Below are 21,414 nucleotides of genomic sequence, written 5' to 3' on the forward strand. Positions count from 1 at the left end.
TCAACAACAAAAGAACAAACAACCTGATTTAAAAAATGGGCAGAGGAACTGAACAGACATTTTCCCAAAGACATACAGATGGCTGGCCAACAGGCAAATGAAAATATGGTCAACTTCACTAATAATTAGAGAAATGCAAATCAAAACCACAGTGAGAGCCCTAGTCAGTTTGGCTCAGCAGTTAGAGCACTGGCCTGCAGACCAGAGTCCCAGGTTCGGTTCCTGCTAAGGGCACGTACCTTGGTTGCAGTTTGTCCTGCCCCAGTTGGAGTTGTGTGGGTAGCAACCAGTCGATGTGTCTCTCTCACATCGATGTTTCTCTCTCTCTCTCTCTCTCTCTCTCTCTCTCTCTCTCTCTCTCTCTCCCTCACCCCCTCTCTCCCTTCTGCTCTATCTGAAGATAAATGCAAAAATGTCCTCGGGTGAGGATAAAAAAACTCCAAAACTCACAGTGAGATACCACCTCACACCTGTTAGAATGGCTATTATCACAAAGACAAGAAACAACAGGTGTTTGAGGAAATGTGGAGAAAAGGGAACCCTTATACTGTAAGTGAAAATTTAAATTGGTATAGCCACTATGGAAAACAGTATAGAGATTCCTCAAAAAATTAAGAATAGAACTATCATATGATGCAGCTATTCCACTCGGGATTTATCCAAAGATTACAAAAATATTAATTCAAAAAGACATATGTACCCCTATGATCATTGCAACATTATTTATAATAGCCAGGAAATGGAGACAATATAAGTGTTCACTGATGAATGAATGGATAAAGAGCTGTGGTATATATATACAATGGAATACTATTAGTCACACAAAAGAAGAAATCTTGCCATTTGCAACAACATGGATGCACCATGAAGATATTATGCTAGGTGAAATCAGTTAGATGGAGAAAGACAAATACTATATGATTTCATTCATAGAGAAATCTTAGGAAAAAAACAAAACAAAAATCTCATGATTGGTGGTTACCAGAGGGGAAAGAGGTTAGGGAGTGGGCAAAATGGGTGAAGGTCAATTGTATGGTGAAGAATGGTAGCCAGACTTTGGTGGTGATCACTTTGTAGTATATATAGATGGAGAATTATCATGTTGTACACCTGAAACATATAATGCTATATACCAATTTAATCTCAATTAAAAGTATACATAAATAGCCCGGTTGGTGTGGCTCAGAGGTTGAGCATCAACCCATGCACCAAGAAGTCGCCAGTTCAATTCCCGGTCAGGGCACATGCCCAGGTTGTGGGCCTGATCCCCAGTGGGGGGCATGCAGGAGGCGGCCCATAGATGTTCTCTCTCATCGATGTTTCTATCTCTTTCCCCCCCTCCTTTCCGCTCCCTCTAAAATCAATAAAGAAAAAATATTTAAAAAATAAATATAGACAGATTTAAAAGCTGTCTATTAGTTTTTCAACTAAATTGAAGGATAATGCAAGTATATTGTTTGGTTTTAATGCTTATTGCTCAAATTTCTTACTTCCTGCTATAATGAAGTTGTTTTGGAAAAATTAAGAACTACCCAGGCAATTTCCTACTAAGTCAAGCTTATTTTCTACTGAACCTAAGACATACTCATTTTAATGATCTCTCTTACCTTCCTTCATCTCTTCAGAACTATATGCTCCTTGGACAGTGCTCTCTCTCAACCAAATGGGTCTCTCTTTTGCAGATTTCCCCTCCAGTGAAGCTCGATGAAGATCTTCTTGGTCATCCATGTTAATGACAACATTCTGAGTATATAAGTCCTCATAGAAGGGACCTTTGGTGGCCCATGCTTCCCGGTGGTGCCCACCTGCCAGGCCAGCAGCTCCAGCAGTAGTTGCTGCACGATCCTTGCTATATAAGAAGATTAGAGGAGGACAGAAAGAAAAATATTAAAGTCTCAGTGTTGGAAAGGAGGGGAGCTGCAAAGGTGGTTACTGAAAAAATGCTACCTAGCAATCATGCACACAAACTTTAACAATTCTGAGAAACCACTCTTATACCTCAGGGTGAAAGTTGCATGGATTATAAGAACACATCATATTTACATTTCAGTTCCTCAAACACCGGATCATCTGGTGTATACAAATGACTGAGGTTTTATAGTTTAAGATGTTGCAAAAAACCTACTTAAGAAGAGAGGAGAATGGTATGGTGACATAATCTGCTTCAAGACATAAGTCTGGCAAAAATCTCTCCAAGTACATTTTTTATGTTATCTTTCTCCATACCTGACTGACTCTTTTGGTCCTGTTTTTCTCCCTTACTTCTCTCCCATTTTTCTCTATATCTTTTCCATGGAACCTGGATTGTTGTCTTGTGTGAAGCCCTGTCTCATTTTGAGCCTAACCAATACTTTTTTTCTTGTCTTTATGTCCTGTACCACTTCTCTCTCCCATGAGCCATTCACTATTTTTAAAAAAAATATGTTTTTATCGAGGCTCTGGCCAGTTTGGCTCAGTGGTTGGCCCACTGGTCCATGGAACAATTAGTTTCAGGTTCAATTTGTTCAAGGGCACGTACCTCAGTTGCAGTTCATCCCCAGCCCCGGTTGGGTCGTGCAGGAGGCAACCAGTTGATGTGGCTCTATCATGTCGATGTTTCTCTCCGTCTCTCTCTCTCTCTCCCTCCCTCCCTCCCACTCTATCTGATGATAAACTGAAAAGTATCCTCAGGTGAGGAATAAAAAAATAATAAAATAAAAATATGTTTTTATTAATTTTTTAGAAAGAGAAGAAGGGAGAGGGAGAGAGAGACAGAAACATCGATGAGAGAGAAACATCAATTGGCTGCCTCCTGCATGCCCCCTACATGTATCGAGCCTGAAACCTGGGCATGTGCCCCGACCAGGAATCAAAACAGCAATCTCCTGGTACATGGGACAACGCTCAACCAACTGAGCCACACCAGCTGGGCCCACGCAGTTTTTCCTTCTCTTGGATTCTACTTTATTTTTACTTACTTCATTGCTCTTTTTTCCCAAGCCGAGTTATATCTAGTTGAGCTTTCTGCCTTATGCTTAGAAGTTTCTCTGATGGATTCCTCTGTTCATGTACCTGATTGGATCATTATATCTCTCCCTTAGAAGACTGTGTTTCTGACCATACTCTGGAGGTAATATTGGGCTCATCCCATCCCTCCTGTTTTCCCTCTGGATACCTAAAGGCCCACTGTCACTTTTGCTATACAAAATGCATTCTCTTCAGTTGTCCAATCCAAGCTGTTCCACTCATTTAATCCATGTATACCTAGGGCTGCTTATAAACCACTTTCCCCTAGCCTAGTATCAGTTATTTGCCATCCCACTCTGAGTCTAGGCTTATTAAGTGTCTCTCTGTACCCAATCCATCTTTTTGTCTTGCTATATTTTAAAGTTTTCTGCTATAGTTGCAAATAATTGGTTTCTCTCTCTCTTTTCTTTCTATATTCATCTAATGGTACCTTTGCACTATTTACTACATTTGTCTCAATTTAATCCTTATCTGTCCCTAGTCATTCTCTTTCCATCTTCTACCTGTTCCAATGTCTTCTAAAAGGCTGTATTGTTGCCTTTACTATAATCTGACTCTGCTTACTCTGGTGTAAACTGGCTTTTTGAATTTCAGTCTCCCTCAAGTATTCACTTTCCTTTCTCTTCTCTTCTCCCTTGGCCTTATCTGTGTTTATATATTTATGTGCTCACTCTATATCCTGAGTCTCTCCTCTCTTATCCAGCTGTCTCCATGACTCCTTTCAATGTCTCTTCTACTCTCAGCCAACATCCATATCTTGTTGTGTTGAACATATGCCTGTCTGCCCCCCAAAGTGTCTCCCGGAGCTGGCCATATGCCTTTTCTATCTCTCGCCATACATTCAATGTTTCTCTAGCTCTGACCTATCCAGCCATACCCCTGCCCTTTGCTGTTGTCTCCTTCATCCAGGCTCTTAAATGACTCACTCACTCTCTCCGAAGCTACTGTTTATCTCTACATAATCTTACATAGCTTTCATATATGCTTTCTCTTAAGCATTAACTCTGAAGGTCAGTAAATATTCACTACTTTGAATAGAGAAGAACAAGACAAGTGGGGGGAAATAACAAGACAGTCCAGCCCGTATGGCTCAGAGCATTTCTGTCCCATGCACCAAGAGGTCACTGGTGATTTGATTCCTAGTCAGGGCGCATGCCCAGGTTGTGGGCTCAATCCCTAGTAGAGGGTGTGCAGGAGGCAGTCAATCAATGTTTCCCTCTCATATTGATGTTTCTCTCTTCCTCTCTCTAAAATCAGTATATATATGTAAACACAGGACAATTAAAATAAATGTTAGCATGAGAATACTTTTATAAGTCTTTTGTTTTCAGTACTCTATTAGAAAAACTCAAGATTGGTTTAATTCTAGTTTGAAGCAGAATAGATTTAACCATAAGTCAAACAAATTTTAAAATTTGAAAGAATTTTTTTAAAACGATATTTTTAACCATGGAGAGTTGACTACACAGATTTTATTTCTACCTTCACCACAGAAATGGACAAATCTAAATTATCAGCAAATGTGACACTGAAAATCTAGATGAGAGACACATAGGTTCACTCCTTCTGCATATTTAAATTTCTTCTATGCAGAGAATGTACATATTTATCTTAAAGATGACAAAAATGACAATTCAATTTTAAATCTCTTTACATTATTTAAGAAATTTTAGAACTTTTAAAAAATATAACTCTTACTCAGGAGTTGGGGAGAAATAGTATTTCAAACTAAAAATTTAAAGATCTTTAAGGTGAGTGCTAAATAAGAGATGATGGAAAAGGAGAGGCTACAGGCATGGAATTCTAATTAAGAAAGACTTGCTAAAAAGCTAGAACTGTCCATCAGCTCTCAGGTTAAGTCTACTCATTCTGCAGAGGCAGCTTCTGGTGCCTGATCTAGGGATAAGCTAGAATTTAATTGGTCACATATCAGTAACCAAACTAACAATAATGTCACTTAATTTTTAAAAATCATCAATGAATCACCTCTAAGCTCCCTTGCCACTCCATTGTAGTTTCTTTTCTTATACTTGGGACTGGATGGTTATTACGGATCTGTTATGCTCTAAAACAGATTCTATAGTACAAAAAGGCTAAATCAATACCACTTCCAGGATGTTATATGCAGGCAGTGGAGCTTGTCAAATGCTTGATGAGGCCATCTCAGCCCGGTTAACACTTTGTCACCTGGCTCCAGTGGTCTTTCTCCCCACCACATGAAAGCAATTGTACTTTGTTCAGGCTGGCACCTCCAGGTACCCCATTCTCTTTTGCCTGCCTCCATTTCACCCTTTCTTTCCTAGTGACCAGGCTGTTGGATAGCTCCTTTCTTGATCAGTTTATTTCCTCTATTTCCTCATTCTTCTTCATCCCTGGAGTCATCATCATTCCTAATGAGAAGCCAAGCTATTTGATATAGTGAATTGCTAGGGCTTCTGGCATCACTGCACCACTCAGGCTTGTCTCTGGCATGCAGCAAGGGATAGCTAAATAAAGATCTGGAACGGGAGGTGGACAGTGGTAGGTGGAGAACATTAGAGGCAGGATGCTGTGGTGGTCGTGAATGAATACTATTATAGTGGGGAAACATTAGTTATTTTCCTGATAAATAGGAAAATAACTATAGTTAGAAAAGGAAACACGAGAATAATTCATAGGTAGTATTATATTGTGCTCTTAAAAACTGTAGTACAACTTGGACCACTGGGTTCTACAAAAGGGTATAAACTTTTTAAGCTCTTAGCTTTATCCTCTTAACACTAGAAGGAAAAAGAAAAGAGGTAGTGTAAGAGAACACTCGCTGACCCCAATTCTCATTTATGCTTTTCAAAGAATATAAAGCACTTTTTATGGCATGGCAAAACCAAGGCTGCCTCTGCAATTCAATTAGGATACACTCAAAACAATAGGAAGCCTTAGTAAGAAGTACTAACCCATGGGAAACACCTACTTCACTTCACTTTCAAGGAAGTTGCACTGAAAACTGAGGAAGGCAAGAAAGGTGTGAATAATATGCTTCAAAAACAAAAACGTGAATGCTGTATTCCTTAAAGAACTTCAGCCTTTAGAACTTTGCTAGGAAAACTCAAATATCCCCAAGAGGCACTACCAATTTAGGATTATCTGATAATTGGCTGAGTTGCAGCAGGCCTAAGCAGAGTGAGTACTTGAAGTCAACCTGACTATTTAAAGATTTTTGCCTAAGGCCCACACTGTTCTGCATTCAGTACAAACAAACTTCATCACAGGCACAAGTTAATAAGACAAGTGTGGCAGAGCTTAGAACCTATGAAACATTAGTCTTTATTCTCCTGATAAATTAGTTACCCACTCTTTCTCTTCAAAGTACAGGTAGTTAAAACAAGGGCAAGCTTAAAATTATTCTTGGTAAGAGCACAGGGACTACACTCACCTCTGTTTCAGGGCTGGTATTTCTGTGGGTTCTGGCTCAAGTATTTCATAGGCCAAGTTCACATCCTCTGTCTCCCGAAGCAAAGCATAAATGGGCTCAATTTGTTCATTAAACCTTGCCAAAAGTGTGCGTGCATCTTTTTTGGGCATTGCTGATTCATCTTCTTCTACCTCTGTGTCGCAAAAAGTGCAGCGGAAAGTTCCTACAGAGAAAAAATGTCTCAGGTCAGGGAAGAGAAATTCTCAAGACCAGCCTTTAGCAGACTGTTTAGATCCGCACTCCTCCTCTAACGTGTTATTATTAAAAGTTTCAAATATACAGAAAAGTTAAAAAAGTTTTACGTTGAACATCCACATGCCCACCATCAAGATTCTACAATCAACATTTTGTTATATTTGATTTATCACATTTCTATCCATCTCTATTTTTTATGAATTTCAGTCATTTCTAACCCCTGACTGCAGCATAGCAAACAGTTTTTAATCATATTTCTAACAAATTTATACTTATTTTAACTTAAAACCAATTTTTTTACAGCTTACCAGTGAAACCTATACCCTTTTCCAAAAGAATTCTTTTTGCACATTACACAGTTGGGTATACATTATGGGGAAAGCCAAATAAATACCTGATACCAAGTCCCTAGTCATCCTGTCACAAGGCTATTCCTTCAAACTTATTAACCATTTATAGCTAAACAAATTTAACCAATCATTTCCAAAATTGAAGTTCAAGAAGCCTTTATTGTTCTTATTACTATATCTGGGTTCTCCCTCTCCAACTCCGTTTTCTATGCCACCATTTTTGTCATCTCATTGTCCTGCTCTAAAGTCTGTCTGGTGGCTGAATTTCTAAAGTCCAAAGCATCAAATCTAAATTTATCATCCTAACACTCAAAGTGCTGTATAATTTGGCCCAAAACATTACAACCCAACCACAGGCCTTTACCTATCAAGTAAATTCTAACATTTGAGAGACAATGTACTAAACATTAATATTTATTATATTTGTATAGTGCTTTCTGTTCCTAAAATGCTTCCATGTATATATATATTTTTAATTTTTATTTATTTATTTTAATCCTCACCCAAGGACATTTTTGCATTTATCTTCAGATAGAGCGGGAGGGAGAGAGAGGGCAAGAGAGAGAGAGAGAAACATCAACGTAAAATAGACACATCAACTGGTTGCCACCCACAGGACCCCAACTGGGGTGGGGACAAACTGCAACTGAGGTACATGCCCTTAGTAGGAACCAAACCAGGAACTCCAAGGTCCATAGGACGACGCTCTAACCGCTGAGCCAAACCGGCCAGGGCTCCATGTATACTTTTTGGTCCTTATACCAATCCTGCAAAGTGATGCCAGAACTGAGGCTCTGAGGAGTTTTGTGATTTATCCAAAGTCGCACAGCCAGTAAAAGAAAAGTAATAATAGCAGCTGTTGTACAGTGAGTATCACCAACCCTCTGAGACTAGTATAATTATTGCACATTTAAATCTGAAAAATACAGAGGTTCTAAAGGTTAATTAACTTGCTCAAAGTCATATAACTACTAATTGTGAGGATAGGATAGGTCAGGATTCAAACCCAAACAATTTTGCTGAAACTCACACTCTTAAACATTACAGTCTACAACACTAGCCTCACTTCGATCTCCAGTTTGGTTCTTATTCCCAATGCCAGGGATATATATCCTTCATTTCTATCCCACTTTACCGGAGTAATGGATTAAAAAAGTCCATACAAGTACTTAATGCCTGATGCATTGTAAGTATGCCAACATTTAGCTTTAAAAAGCTCCATATGTGATTGATACTCCGTAGCCCCTCTTCCCTGGTAAGGAATAAACAGACTAGGCATCTGTTTCAACACAACACTAGAGCGTACTGATATATTTCAAATAGAATAAAGTTTTTTACTGCTCCTCACATATAAGCAACCAATACCATGTAAATACTTTGTTTATATATCCTGTCTAATTCTAACTATCATCCATCTTCCTGCTGTCCAAATGGTACCTAATCTTTTACACCTATTCCAAATAAATGACAGAGAAAAGCAACCCATCACAGCTAGGAAGTAGCCCAGCACTCAGTTAGGCTGTCTTGTATTTCTATCAAACAGTATCTCACAGATCACCAAATCAGATAAGGAAGGTCTACTGTGACCATGATGCAAAGTCAAGTCTATTTGAGTTGGAATACAGACAAAAGCAAGGTCTCTGTCCAACCACACAAAAAATTCTCAGCTAACTGGGACTACTGCTTCTTTACCAATTAGTTCTAGACTGACCCTTCTCATCTCCTAGATAAGATTTAAGATACCTATTCAAAGAATTATCCCCACTTCTTGACAGCAATCCAGAGCAAACCTCTACCACTTCTCTGAATCCCCACCCAAATTACCTAACAAAAGCCCAAATTATCTGTGCAGCATGGTCTTATTATTGACACTCCATGGTTCCCCATGGCACGTGGCTTCCCTTGTTGCAGGAAGCAAACTCAACTTTGTTTACCAATGGGTGTGTTACTGTTGGTCTTTGACTAATGGGCATCAACATAAAGATTCAAGCTTAAACAATTGGACAAGCATATTATTTACCAAAATAAAGAGAAGAAGAATAAGTTCTTTTTTCTTTGTGATGAAAACATATAAACTTGCTTTAAATATTTGAATCCATGCTGCCCATTGGTTGTCAAATGGATAAGTTAGAAGCCAACTTATCACAGCCACTTAAAGCTCAAAAGTGAGATGTAGACTAGAAATTCTGACATGAGAATCAACAACATATAGATGGTAACTGAAGTAATAAAGTAGATCAGAGTATCCAAAGAGATTAAGCAGAATGAGAAGCATAGGTGGTCAAGGCATAAACCCAAGGAAAGAGGAGTCCTTAAGACAGAAATGGTATAACCAGAGGGATAGGATGGTATTTCAAGGAAGAAATGGTTTGGTGTTAACTTTTTAAGGTCATCTGAAAAGAATCAAAAACTACCTTTAATATTTAGTAACAAAGGGTATTAGTGACCTTGGCTAGAGTGGTTTTAGTTGGTATGCTATCTTAAATTATTTTCTAACTATTCCAGGCTGTCTCAGCCTCTTCAACTGAAATAGAAAGAATATTAACCCATATGAAAGTTAAAAAATAAGTCATATAAAATAAGGTCTAAATTAGCTCTCAAATACCTGGTGAATTAAAAACAAAACAAAACAAAACAAAAAAAAACAAGCTGATGTGGGACTTATAAATGTTGAAAGATGGGCACTTACAAAGACTATCAATGAAAAGTAGAGAATACTGCAAAAAGTTATCTAATTCAGTGGTTCTCAAAATGATATTTAAAGAAAGAAACCCCATTCCGCAAGTGAAGAAGTAACTAACATATAAACATAAAAGCAAGTGCTCCGATTGAAGCACAGAAAAGACAGCCAAGACAAAGGGCAACCTATCTTCAAAGCATTATAAACTGAGCTCCTCAAAATCTTGCATTGGGCACACTTTGCTGTCGAGCCTCTGTTCTTGCTATTCCCTCTGCCCAGAATGCTTTTCCTCCAGACAGGTAAGCAGTTAGTTAGTCTCCTTATTTAGTTCAGTTCTTTACCCCAAAGTCACCTCAGTGAGGCCTTCCCTAACCAAGATTATCTAAAATTTCAATCCCGTCCTGTCCTCCCTTTTTCCTTAACATTTGTCACTGTCAAACATATTGTTTTATTTATCTAGTTTATTAGATTACCTATCATTAAAATTATCATGTTATACCAATTTTTTTAAGTGTCTTCCCAAATACCCTATTTCTTTTGAAGACAAGATACATTCCAAACTTCAACTTAAATAAATGTGTAAACATACTTGTCAGGTTGCTCAGCCACATAAAATAGCAACGCTTTTATTTTGGGCAAAGAAGGAAAGAGATCACTGTTAATATCATTTGATACAAGGGCAATCTCAGAATAACAGTCCTTTAACTTCAATATATTTGGTTTACTGGAAAAAAAAAATAGAGGGAAAAAGAGAACACAGTATATAGTCATAAGGGACCTGAATTCTACTCTCATCCAGGTAATTATCCAAAGACCTAGGTTTCATTGAGATGAAGACTACCAAGAGTTACTTGTAGAAGAGCCCATTTTACAGTTCTGAAAAGAGTGGCTTAAATATTACTGTCAAGAACTGTGAAGAATTTGAGATTTTATCTTAGTTATAAGCTAACAAATTATCTTGCCAGTTTCATGGATGTTGGAGAAAGACACAGGACTCCTAGGTCAGAGACAAAGAACTTTATTACTCACAGAAATATCAGTAGCCAGTGTTAGCTTTTGCGACAGTTCTGCAAGCTCCCAACTCTGAGAGGGTAACACAAAGAAGTTCAGATAACGATTGTACACGCAGTAGGTTATGTTACAGGAGAGAAACCCTGAGGTTAAGGAACCCAGCTCTTTTATAATGGACATAAATATGCCTGTCCTTTGCTCTGGAGTGTGATATTATCTTTACTATACTGAACTGAGCAAACATGCTCTGGATGGAGACTATTATTTTTTATTTCTATTTTTCAGTCACAGTTGACATTCAATATGCAATATACCATAGTGGTTAGAGTATCATATATTTTACAAAGTGATCCTCCCAATATTTCAAGTAACTTCCTGGCACCAAACATAGTTATTACAATATTATTGACAATATTCCCTATTCTGTATTTTACAACCTACTATGACTATTTTGTAACTACCAATTTGCACTTCTTAATCCCTTCACCTTTTTCACCCAATTCCCCCCACCCCCCACAACCTGGCAACCCTCAGTTTGTTCTCTGTATCTATGAGTTTCTGTTTTTTTTGTTCATTTATTTTGTTCTTTAGTCTGCATATAAGTGAAATCATATGATATTTGTCTTTCCAAGTAGTAAGATTTCATTCTTTTCTATGGCCAGGTAATATTGTATTGTATATTATGTACCACCACTTTTTTATCCACTCATCTATTGATGGCCACTTGGGTTGCTTCCATAGCCTGGCTATTGTAAATAATGCTGCAATGAACATAGAGGTACATATCTCTTCTAGAATTAGTGTTTTGGATTTCTTCAAATATATACCCAGAGGTGGAATTGCTGGGTTATAAGGCAATTCCATTTTTAATTTTATGAGGAACCTCCTACTGTTTTCCATAGTGGCAGTACCAATTTACATTCCTACCAATAGTACCTGAGGGTTTCCTTTTCTTCACATCCTCACCAACACTTGCTGTTTGTTGATTTACTGATGACAGCCAATCTGACACATATGAGGTAATATATCACTGTGGTTTTAATTTGCATTTCTCTGATGATTAGTGATATTGATCACTTTTTTCATTTGTGGAGGAGTGTACTTTTAATATACTTCACAGTAAACAAACTTGCCCTTTGCTCTGGAAATATCTATATCTTCCAAGGATGCTCACTATATAAACATCCTTGAAAAATGTAGTCCAGAAAAAAGGCAGTCAGATAGTACCTGTACTTATAAGACACATCTAACATGTGAGAGACATGGAGAACTGTCTGTCTCCCAAAAATTATCATGTCTGGAAAATAATACAAGAGGAAAAGCTGGCCTGACATCTCTGAATCCTATGCTTATAAAATACAAGTTATAAACAAGAACCATCCTTCCAAAAGCCAAGTCTATGAAGAAAAATAAGAAATCCTACATTTTTATGTAAAATGACTTAAGACTAGCTTAACATGCCAGCAACATTTTTATAAATTTCACTAAACATTAAAAAATGCAAATAAGCTTTCCCTAAATCAGAGGTGGAGGTGGGGAACTCAGCATATACTATGTACAAAGCACCATTCTACTGAGTGAGTAGTGGTAGAACACAAATAGAATCTGTCATCAAGAAACTTAAAGTTTAGAAAGACAAAAGGTATCTGGAGATAAACATGATCTGGGATCGGTGCAAAAATAAAGCACATAAATATTTTGGAGTTAAAAGGAGGAATATGACTTCTAACTGAGGGCACTAGGGAAGGTTTGTGGAGAAAGTGTGCCTTTTGAGGTAGACTTTAGAAGAAAATAGTTGTTATGGATCAAGGAAAGAGGGTGGAGAACAGGACATTCTTGATTATCATAAGAGAAGTAGGTAGCTGAAAATAAATGCTAACCTGCAAATTCAGTCTACTAGGAATACAGTCATTAAAAAAGAATGGTTAAAAAAAAAATTAACAGGATTTATGGTGGCCATAAATGAATCTTGAATGCCTAGTTTCATTTTTATTTTATTCTTTAGTAACAGAAAAGTGACTGAAGGATTTGGGGAAAGAACATGAGGTCATCAAGACTAATATTTACAAACAGTGACCTGCCTTAGTGGCTCGAGACAGTCTTCTAATAAGCAAACTTTAAGTTCTTAACTGAGTGTTTTCATAAAATTCACTAGTGAAATTTTTAATTAATACCCAGGCCCCACCCTAGAGATGCTGGTTCAATAGGTCTGGAATGGGGCCCAGAAATGTAAATTTTAAAAGTTCCACAAGGAATTCTAATGCATCCTCTTGGTGGAGAGCTGCTGTTAAGTAATCACTATGATAAATATCCCCACTCTTCTTGTAACTGGATCATTTTGCACTAAGTAGTGTGCACAGAATATACTACTCAAGCATGAGAGAAGAAACTGAAATTGAAGCTCATAGCTCTTGGCTATCTTTCCCTTCCCACACATAAAACCAAGTAGGCAAAAATTGGAAACAGCAAATCTAAGCCAAGGTGAATGGGCAAGCTAGATCCAACAACTTGGCAGCAGGGAGAAAATGAAAGCTACAAAGATTCTTTAGGCAAAGCTTGGCATGATAGGATTAAGAGAGGAATAAGAGATCAGTGATAACACATTTGTTTAATCATTTACAATCACAAACCTCAAAAGAATTAGGAAAGCTATTTCACAAATATGTTCATGTGTTCATCATAGCCAAGTCTGTATCAACAGTATTATCTAAATATAACATATGAGGGAATAAAGACTTGGAGAGGTTAAGTTTATTAGGTCGTAACTTAAAAACAAAATCAATAAACCTGATGGCCACCATCAACAAATCATCAAACAAGTGTTGGCAAGGGTGTGGAGAAAAGGGGACTCTAGTACACTGCTGGCGGTAATGCAGACTGGTGCAGCCACTATGGAAAACAATATGGTGTTACCTCAAAAAATTAAAAATTGATCTTCCATTTGACCCTGTGATCCCACTTCTAGGACTATATCCTAAGAAGTCTGAAACACCAATCAGAAAGAAATATGTACCCCCACGTTCATAACATAGCTAAGTTCTGGAAACAGCCCAAGTGTCCATCAGTAGACAAATGGATAAAAAAGCTTTGGTACATATACACAATGGAGTACTATGCAGCTGCAAGAATGAAAGATCTCTTATCCTTTGAGACGACATGGAGGGACCTGGAAAGTATTATTCTAAGCGAAACAAGCCAAACAGAGAAAGACAAGTATCACATGATCTCACTTATTTGTGGAACATAATGAACATAACAGTCTGAGGAATGTGGTAGTCCCAGAGACATGGAAGTGGGGTACAGACTGACAATCCCCAGAAGAGGCGGTGGTGGGGGAGAGATAAACCACAGAACTTATATGCATGTATGCATGAACAATGGACATGGACACCAAAGCTGAGGTCAGAGCGGGGAGAGAGAAGAAGGGGGAATTAGTCCGGGAAAAAGGAGAAACATCTGTAACAAAAATAAATTAATTAATTTTTAAAAATCAACAAACCTGGATTCAAATACAAATCTAACTAAATAACTTATTAATTATTATTTAATAAGTTTGTATTATTTTCCATGCAAACAACTGTAAACCTACTTTTGCCACACCCTGTATATAGGAAACTCAGGGACAGCCTCTCCAATCCAACAATGAGTGAGCAAGGACTTAAAAGGACCAGTCATTCCGACATTTGGGCAAGAGGAAACAGCATGTAAAAAGGCACCTAAAGTGAAGGCAACCCTAGTGCATACAGGATACAAATAAGATGGTCAGTGAGGCTGTTGTGTAGTGAACATGGGAGAGAGTGATAGAGATAAAGCCTCAAACTGAGAGGTGAAGGTAGACAAAAGACCTTGTGAGTTCTGTTAAGTATTAACTTTTCTGAGAGGAGAAGCCTTGGGAGGGTTTTGAAAAAAACAGTGGTATAATCTAATGTGTTTTTTAGAAGGGTCACCGGCTGCTGTGACAAATAGTCCATATGAGCAGCAAGAGTGAAAGCAAGGAGACCAGCTAAGAGAGTGGTGTAAAATCTAAGCAAGAGATAATGGCTTACACAATTTCTCTAGACCATCCTATGAAAATAAACTTTAATAAACTCACCCTCACTCAAAGATTTGAGGAAAAACAATAAAACAAAAGATGAACAGTTCCATGTTAAACCAAGTAACTAGGACCAGATCTCCCAGGATTTTAGTGACATAAAGAGGAGGAAACTATAAAACTTTGACATATCACTAACACATTGGATTAATTTTACCACACTGTAAAAATCCAACCACCGTATATATATACCTTAGGAAGCATACATGGGCATTGTTTCCCTCCCACTGAATATTTTATAGATTGTGTATATATGAGGAAAGGAAGTGAATGGGGAGCTTAGGAAAATAAGACTGCCAAAATTTGTGAATATTACTCTCTACTATGCCACAAAGTTTCTGAAGATAGCATAATTAAACAGAGCATATTTTTTATGTGAACATTACTATAACAAGTTTCAATTCCTAACCAAGACTTTCAAATTAACCAAAAGTAACTAACATCATTTTCTAAGAGTAGTGATAAAACAACCCCAAGTTTCTTTATACTTTTAAAATGTCAACTACTCTCCGAATCAAGGGGTATTATGAAATTTAAGAGTTGAGAGAAACCATATATGGTATAGAACAGACTGAACTTACCATTTTACACATGCTAAAAAAGGTCTAGAATAATTAAAGGATTTTCCCAAGGTAATAGTTACTAACATAACCCAAGACTAGAAGTCAGGGCTCTGGAACCCCAATATACTGTCACTTTACTATTTTATAACCATTGCTTTATTACTTTTTTTCCTTTATTGATTTTAGAGAGAGAGGAAGTGAGAGGGAGAGATAGAAACATCGATGAGAGAGAACATCGATTGGCCGCCTCCTGCATGCCCTGCACTGGGGATTAAGCCCACAACCTGGGCATGTGTCCTGACTAGAAATCGAACTGGTGACCTCTTGATGCATAGTTTGATGTTCAACCACTGAGCCACACCAGCCAGAATTATAACCATTGCTTTAAAAAAGAAATGAAAAAAAAAGGTCCTTCTGGAAATGACACGTTAACTGAATACACTGACTATGCAAAAGGATCCAATATAGTAAGTGCTCTAAAAATTCCTGACAATACTATCAGAAATCAATCAAGCATTAATAACCATAAGTTGTTATAACAACAAAATAGTTAATTAAGAATCACTTTGCATTCTTAGATTTCAAAAGGGCTTGGGGGAGGTGGCAGTTGGTGTTGAGTGGGGTTGGAGATGTAAGGTGAAAGGAATGGAAGAATAACTAAAACTTAATAGTTGTTAACACAGTGAAAGGTGGTGAGAGTAGGGGCTGGGTTGAATGGGAGAGTGTAGAGAGGAAAAACTAGGTTTGCCTTTTTTTTAAAAAAAATTTATTTCTTTATTGATTTTAGAGAGAGAGGAAGGGAGAGGGAGAGAGAGATAGAAACATTGATGAGAGAGCACATCGATTGGTTGCCTCCGGCATGCCCCCCACTGGGGATCGGGCCCACAACCTGGGCATGTGCCCTGACCAGCAATCGAACCAGCGACCTCTTGGTGCATGGGTCAACGCGCAACCAGTGAGTCACACCGGCCGGGCAAGGTTTGCCATTTTATTCTACATATTTTTCTAAATTTACATTCATATATTACTTATTTTTAGAAAAAAGAAAACAGATGTTATTCTGAATCCTCTAAAAGTACTCAACTCCCTCTTAACTAATAGGAAGTTATAAGTCATTCTTGGGCTACTTGTTGAAAGCATTATCAAGTCGTTAAAAATATCATAACTCAAAATGTTCAGGCACATGTATATTAAAATGCTAGTCTCAAAAAGTTACTTTTTACTCTAATTTCCAAACTCTATTTAATAAAACAAATGTATTCAGTCTCATTGGGCAAGGGGAAATGTAAGGAAAAAGGAACTGCTATTATAAAATAGTAACAGACATGACAGGTATATACTTATATATTTATATTATTTTACCTATAATAAAATAGAATTTTAAAAATCATCCTTTAACAAGCCATGATAGAACATCTAACACTGTAAAATATTCATTTGCACACAAAAGGAAAAAAATAAGCAAGTTTAATATATTTTGAAGGGGGTAATTTATTTTTAAATGCAGAAGATCTCAAATATATTACTGATGTACACAATAAAACCCCACAACCCAAAACTCAATTTATCAAGGAAGTTGGCTTCTGTCCTTCCTTAAATGGACATATCTAGATTTGGTCTAAACATGCATCATTCCTAGATTCTGTAACTCTTCTTATAAAAGGGAAAAATGTACTATGCCTAAGAGGGAAAACAACATATTGAAGTATGGTACCTGGGTGAATATTAAAGCTAACAACAAATTCTATAAATTAGGCCTAAAACAAATTCATCTCAACATGCAATAAGTAGGCCAAAAAGTCCATGGTTTTGATATGACTATTTGAAAGACAATAATCAATAAAATATTGTAAGCCAGCATCAACTCTTCACAAATAAATTAGCTCTTGTGTAATCAGCATCAAATTACAAAACAAGAAAACACAAATGCCTTTTTTTTGAGAGAAAAAAAGCTCTCGCTCTGGCCGGTTTGGCTCAGCGATTAGAGCATTGGCCTACAGTCGAGAGACCTGGGTTAGGTTCCTGCTAAGGGCATGTACCTCGGTTGCAGTCTGTCCCCGGCCCTGGTTGGGTCATGTGGGTGGCAGCCACTCGATGTGTACCTTTCACGTCGATGTTTCTCTCTCTCTCTCTCTCTCTCTTCCCCTCTCTCCTTCCCACTCTATCTGAACAAAAAATGAAAAAAATGTCCCTGGGTGAGGATTAAAAAAAGAAAAAAGCTCTCAAATCTTTAAGATCAAACACAGTAAAAAAAAAAAGAGAGAGACCTAAAGGGTTTGTTTTGCGGGGTTAGGGGGTGGTAAAGATAAAAGAAGGTAAACACTCCATACCTTGGAGCTTTCCAGTACCATTTTCTAATGAACCCATCCCAGGCAAGATTCCAAGTCAGCAACTGAGCAAAATAATCCTAGAAAGATTTCTTTTTGTATTTGTTTTTGTTTTTAGCATTTTATGAATTGAAAACACTGCTTTTATAAGCCATCTCCTGTCCTAAGTAGAAAGAGATGAAGACAAGAAAAAGTAGCTTGCTCTATGAAGGAAAACATTAATAAGACTTTAAAAGTCTCACAAATATAGGATCGGCCCTGGCCGGTTTGGCTCAGCGGTTAGAGCATCCGCCTGCGGTCCGGAGAGACCCGGGTTCAGTTCCCGCTAAGGGCATGTACCTCGGTTGCAGTTTGTCCCTGGCCCTGGTTGGTCGTGCAGGTGACAGCCACTCGATGTGTTCCTTTCACATCGATGTTTCCCTCTCTCTCTCTTCCTCTCTCTCCCTCTCTTCCTCTCTCTCCCTCCCACTGTATCTATGCAAAAAATGGAAAAATGTTCTCGGGTGAGGATAAAAAAACAACAACAAACAAACAAACAAACAAACAAAAAAACAAATATAGGATCGAACAGTCTAAAAATGTTAGGTTAAGTAAGGGAACTAAAGAGGAATTTTTTAATCAGGAAACTGATCTGTCTATATACCAAAAAGCTTTGCTTACAGTCACAAGGCAAGAAAGGACTCATGATTTAACCCCAAATTTATACATGAATATCCCAAGTAGATATGAAGTTTACTTGAATATTATGAGTAACTCAGAACTAACTATTAGAATTACAACAATTTCCATTATTTATTTATTTATTTTAAATCCTCACCTGAGGACATTTTTCTATTTTTGTTCAGATAGAGTGGGAGGGAGAGAGAGGAAGAGAAAGAGAGAGAGAAACATCGATGTGAAAGGGACACATCGAGTGGCTGCCTCCCGCACAACCCCAACTGGGGCTGGAGACAAACTGCAAACGAGGCATGTGCCCTTAGCGGAACCGAACCCGGGTCTCTCTGGACTGCGGGCCGACGCCCTAACCACTGAGCCAAACCAGCCAGGGTTAGATACTTATTTTAAGAGTTAGTTATTAAAGACTTCTTTTATACTAATTCTAAAATCTGTCTGCCTCTAAGCCATTTTCATGGAGCCACAAAAAACAAGCTGAATCTCCAGGAAAGCTATTATATTCTTCCTTAATATTCAATCTAAAATATCCTAGAAAGCAATATAGCCCTAGGTTTATTTATTACTTTGTAAGAGTACTCCCAACCTTAGAGTACAACATAGGCATGTGTACATGCACCCACACATAAATTGATGAGCTAAACTAGATAAAATAATCTCTAAATTTTTATTCCTAACATTTTATTAAATATACCTTTATATGATTTCTTTTTTAAAAATTAAGTTATTTCAAAGATTATTTAAAATGGGATTCCCAGGTTTCTAGGTGATTTCAGTAACAGGAGCTCCCACACTGTCTCTAATTCAAAAACACCTAACAATTTTATCCTATACACAATAAACAATAGTGCCATATATGCCTTTACAGAAGCTGTGAAACTAGACTATTTTACCCAGTATTCCCACTACTAAGAATTTTTAAGAAAAAACTTGAACAGAAATAAAATGGTATATACATAAAATATCCCAAGCATTGAATCTACACTAGGAAAAAATAGGTAAAATCAAAGTGCTGAAAATGAGTAGAAAGGAAAATAGTGGTGGTAGGGGGAGTAAACTCACACCTATTAAAACATTTTTTTTTTTTTAATTTTTTTTTATCCTCACCTGAGGACATTTTTCCATTTTTTATTCAGATAGAGTGGGAAGGAGAGAGAGGAAGAGAGAGAGAAACATCGATGTGAAAGGGACACATCGAGTGGCCTCCACCCGCATGACCCAACCAGGGCCGGGGACAAACTGCAGCCAAGGTACGTGCCCTTAGCGGGAACCGAACCCGAGTCTCTGTGGACCGCAGGCCGACGCTCTAACCGCTGAGCCAAACCGGCCAGGGCTATTAAAACATTTTTTAACACTAGGTAGACACAAGAGAGGTTGGTACATTAACAAACCAAGAGATCACAAACTATTTTTGGCTCTGATTATAAGTATAGGTAATACACAAAAGCTAGTGGTTTTGTGGTAATATTTTCTCTTCAAAATTATCTCTGGCCTTATGGCTGAATAATTTTTCAGTTTAAAATGGAAAATATAAAGCCATTTCTATATCATCTAGCCTTAAAAATCTAAAAAAGACTATAATCTCCCCTTCCTTTGGGGGGAAGCATGTTACTGAATTTAACTTAGAAGCGCCATCAACTAAATCACCCATGGCTGAGATTGCTAAAGTAGAAATATTAAGTATATTTCCATGGTCAGAAATCTTGTGAAATCTAAAACATGCATTTAGATGGGGCTGAACCACAAGATGCTACTTTGCTGATTTGAGGAATTTCATGTCATAAAACCCCAATATTTCAGGAAGTAAAACAACTAGTCTTACCTAATTAAATTTCTGAAACCATGGACTAGAAGGTAAAGGCTAGGCAATTTCATTTTAATGAAGTAAAGTATCTATACATACTGCAATGGGAAAACCTCAGTCATTTTTCCTTTCTACGTAGGAAAAAACCCAGTTCTCTATTTGTGTTTCTTCCCTCTGTGTCTCCTTTACTACTCACACATCACACTTAACTTCTGACACTTTTGATCACCAAATGTGTAGAGGTTTTACCCCACACCAAACAATTCTCTATAATACCAGCGGTGTGTCCCACAAGTCAACTCAATTCTGACACTGTCTACCTAGAGATAGCACCCAGATTCTACAGGTTAAGGGCTCAGTCCTTAACTTCATAAACCTGTTGCAATCCCAGATTATGACTTATGTTCTGACCAACTGACTATAGATCAGAGGTTCCAATGACTGTCCCCCCTCCTTGGGTTCAATTAATTTGCTAAAACAGCTCCAGCATTCAAGGAAACACTTACCTACATTTACCAGTTTATTAAAGGATGTAATAAAGGATACAGATGAATATCTAGATGGAAGAGCTATGTAGGGCAAGGTATGTGGGATGGGGTTCAGGGCTTCCATGTCCTGTCCAGGCATGCCACATTCCCAACTACCTCCATGTGTTCATTAACTTGGAAGCTGTCCAAATCTTATACTTTGGGGATTTTATGGAGGCTTCATCACAGGCATAATGGATTGTTAACTCCATTTTCAGCCCTTCTCCCATCTCAAGAGAAGGGGGAATGGGGCCGAAAATTCTAAGCATCTCATCCAGGATCCCACCAGAGTTGCCTCATTAGAACAAAAGACATTCCTATCACCCAGGAAATTTCAAGGGTTTCTTTTCAGGAACCCTGTGTCAGGAACGAGGTGGGGTGAGTCAAAGACCAAATGGCACAAAAGATGCCCCTAGTGCTCCTATCACTTAAGAAATTGCAAGGGTTTTAGGAGATCTGTCCAAGCAACCTGGCAGAGACCAATATACATATTCTATTACCTCACACATACAACCATCGAACATATGGAGAGAGTTCAACCCAGGAACACTACCAAGGCAAAACCTAAATGGAAAGTATGAAGAAAAACTACAATCTTTAGAGAAAAGAGAGATGAGGTAGAGAAAAGCTGTAAACTGATGTGGGGAGCTCTCTGGCTTATATGTGAATTAACCTTGATAAAATAATTCTTGCTGGACTTAAGAGTTTTCTGAGCCCAGAATTTCCAGATGCTCA

At 37.8% G+C, this 21,414-nt stretch overlaps 1 protein-coding gene across 3 annotated transcripts in view; it reads right to left on the reverse strand.

Annotated features, from left to right (window-relative positions):
• GTF2E1 (general transcription factor IIE subunit 1) overlaps positions 1-21,414 on the reverse strand; it is a 42,469-nt gene that overhangs the window by 11,859 nt on the left and 9,196 nt on the right. For all 3 annotated transcript variants that reach the window (XR_004956846.1, XR_004956845.1, XM_036243691.1), the window contains exons 3-4: positions 6,419-6,620; positions 1,608-1,849 (exon numbers count right to left, since the gene is read on the reverse strand). Coding sequence is in view for 1 of the 3 variants with exons in the window: in XM_036243691.1 (XP_036099584.1) it covers positions 1,608-1,849; positions 6,419-6,620 (444 nt within the window). In the remaining 2 variants the exon portion in view is untranslated. The remainder of the gene's footprint in view (positions 1-1,607; positions 1,850-6,418; positions 6,621-21,414) is intronic.

This window comes from Molossus molossus, unplaced genomic scaffold (genome assembly GCF_014108415.1).
Source record: "Molossus molossus isolate mMolMol1 unplaced genomic scaffold, mMolMol1.p scaffold_m16_p_5, whole genome shotgun sequence".
NCBI lineage: Eukaryota > Metazoa > Chordata > Mammalia > Chiroptera > Molossidae > Molossus > Molossus molossus.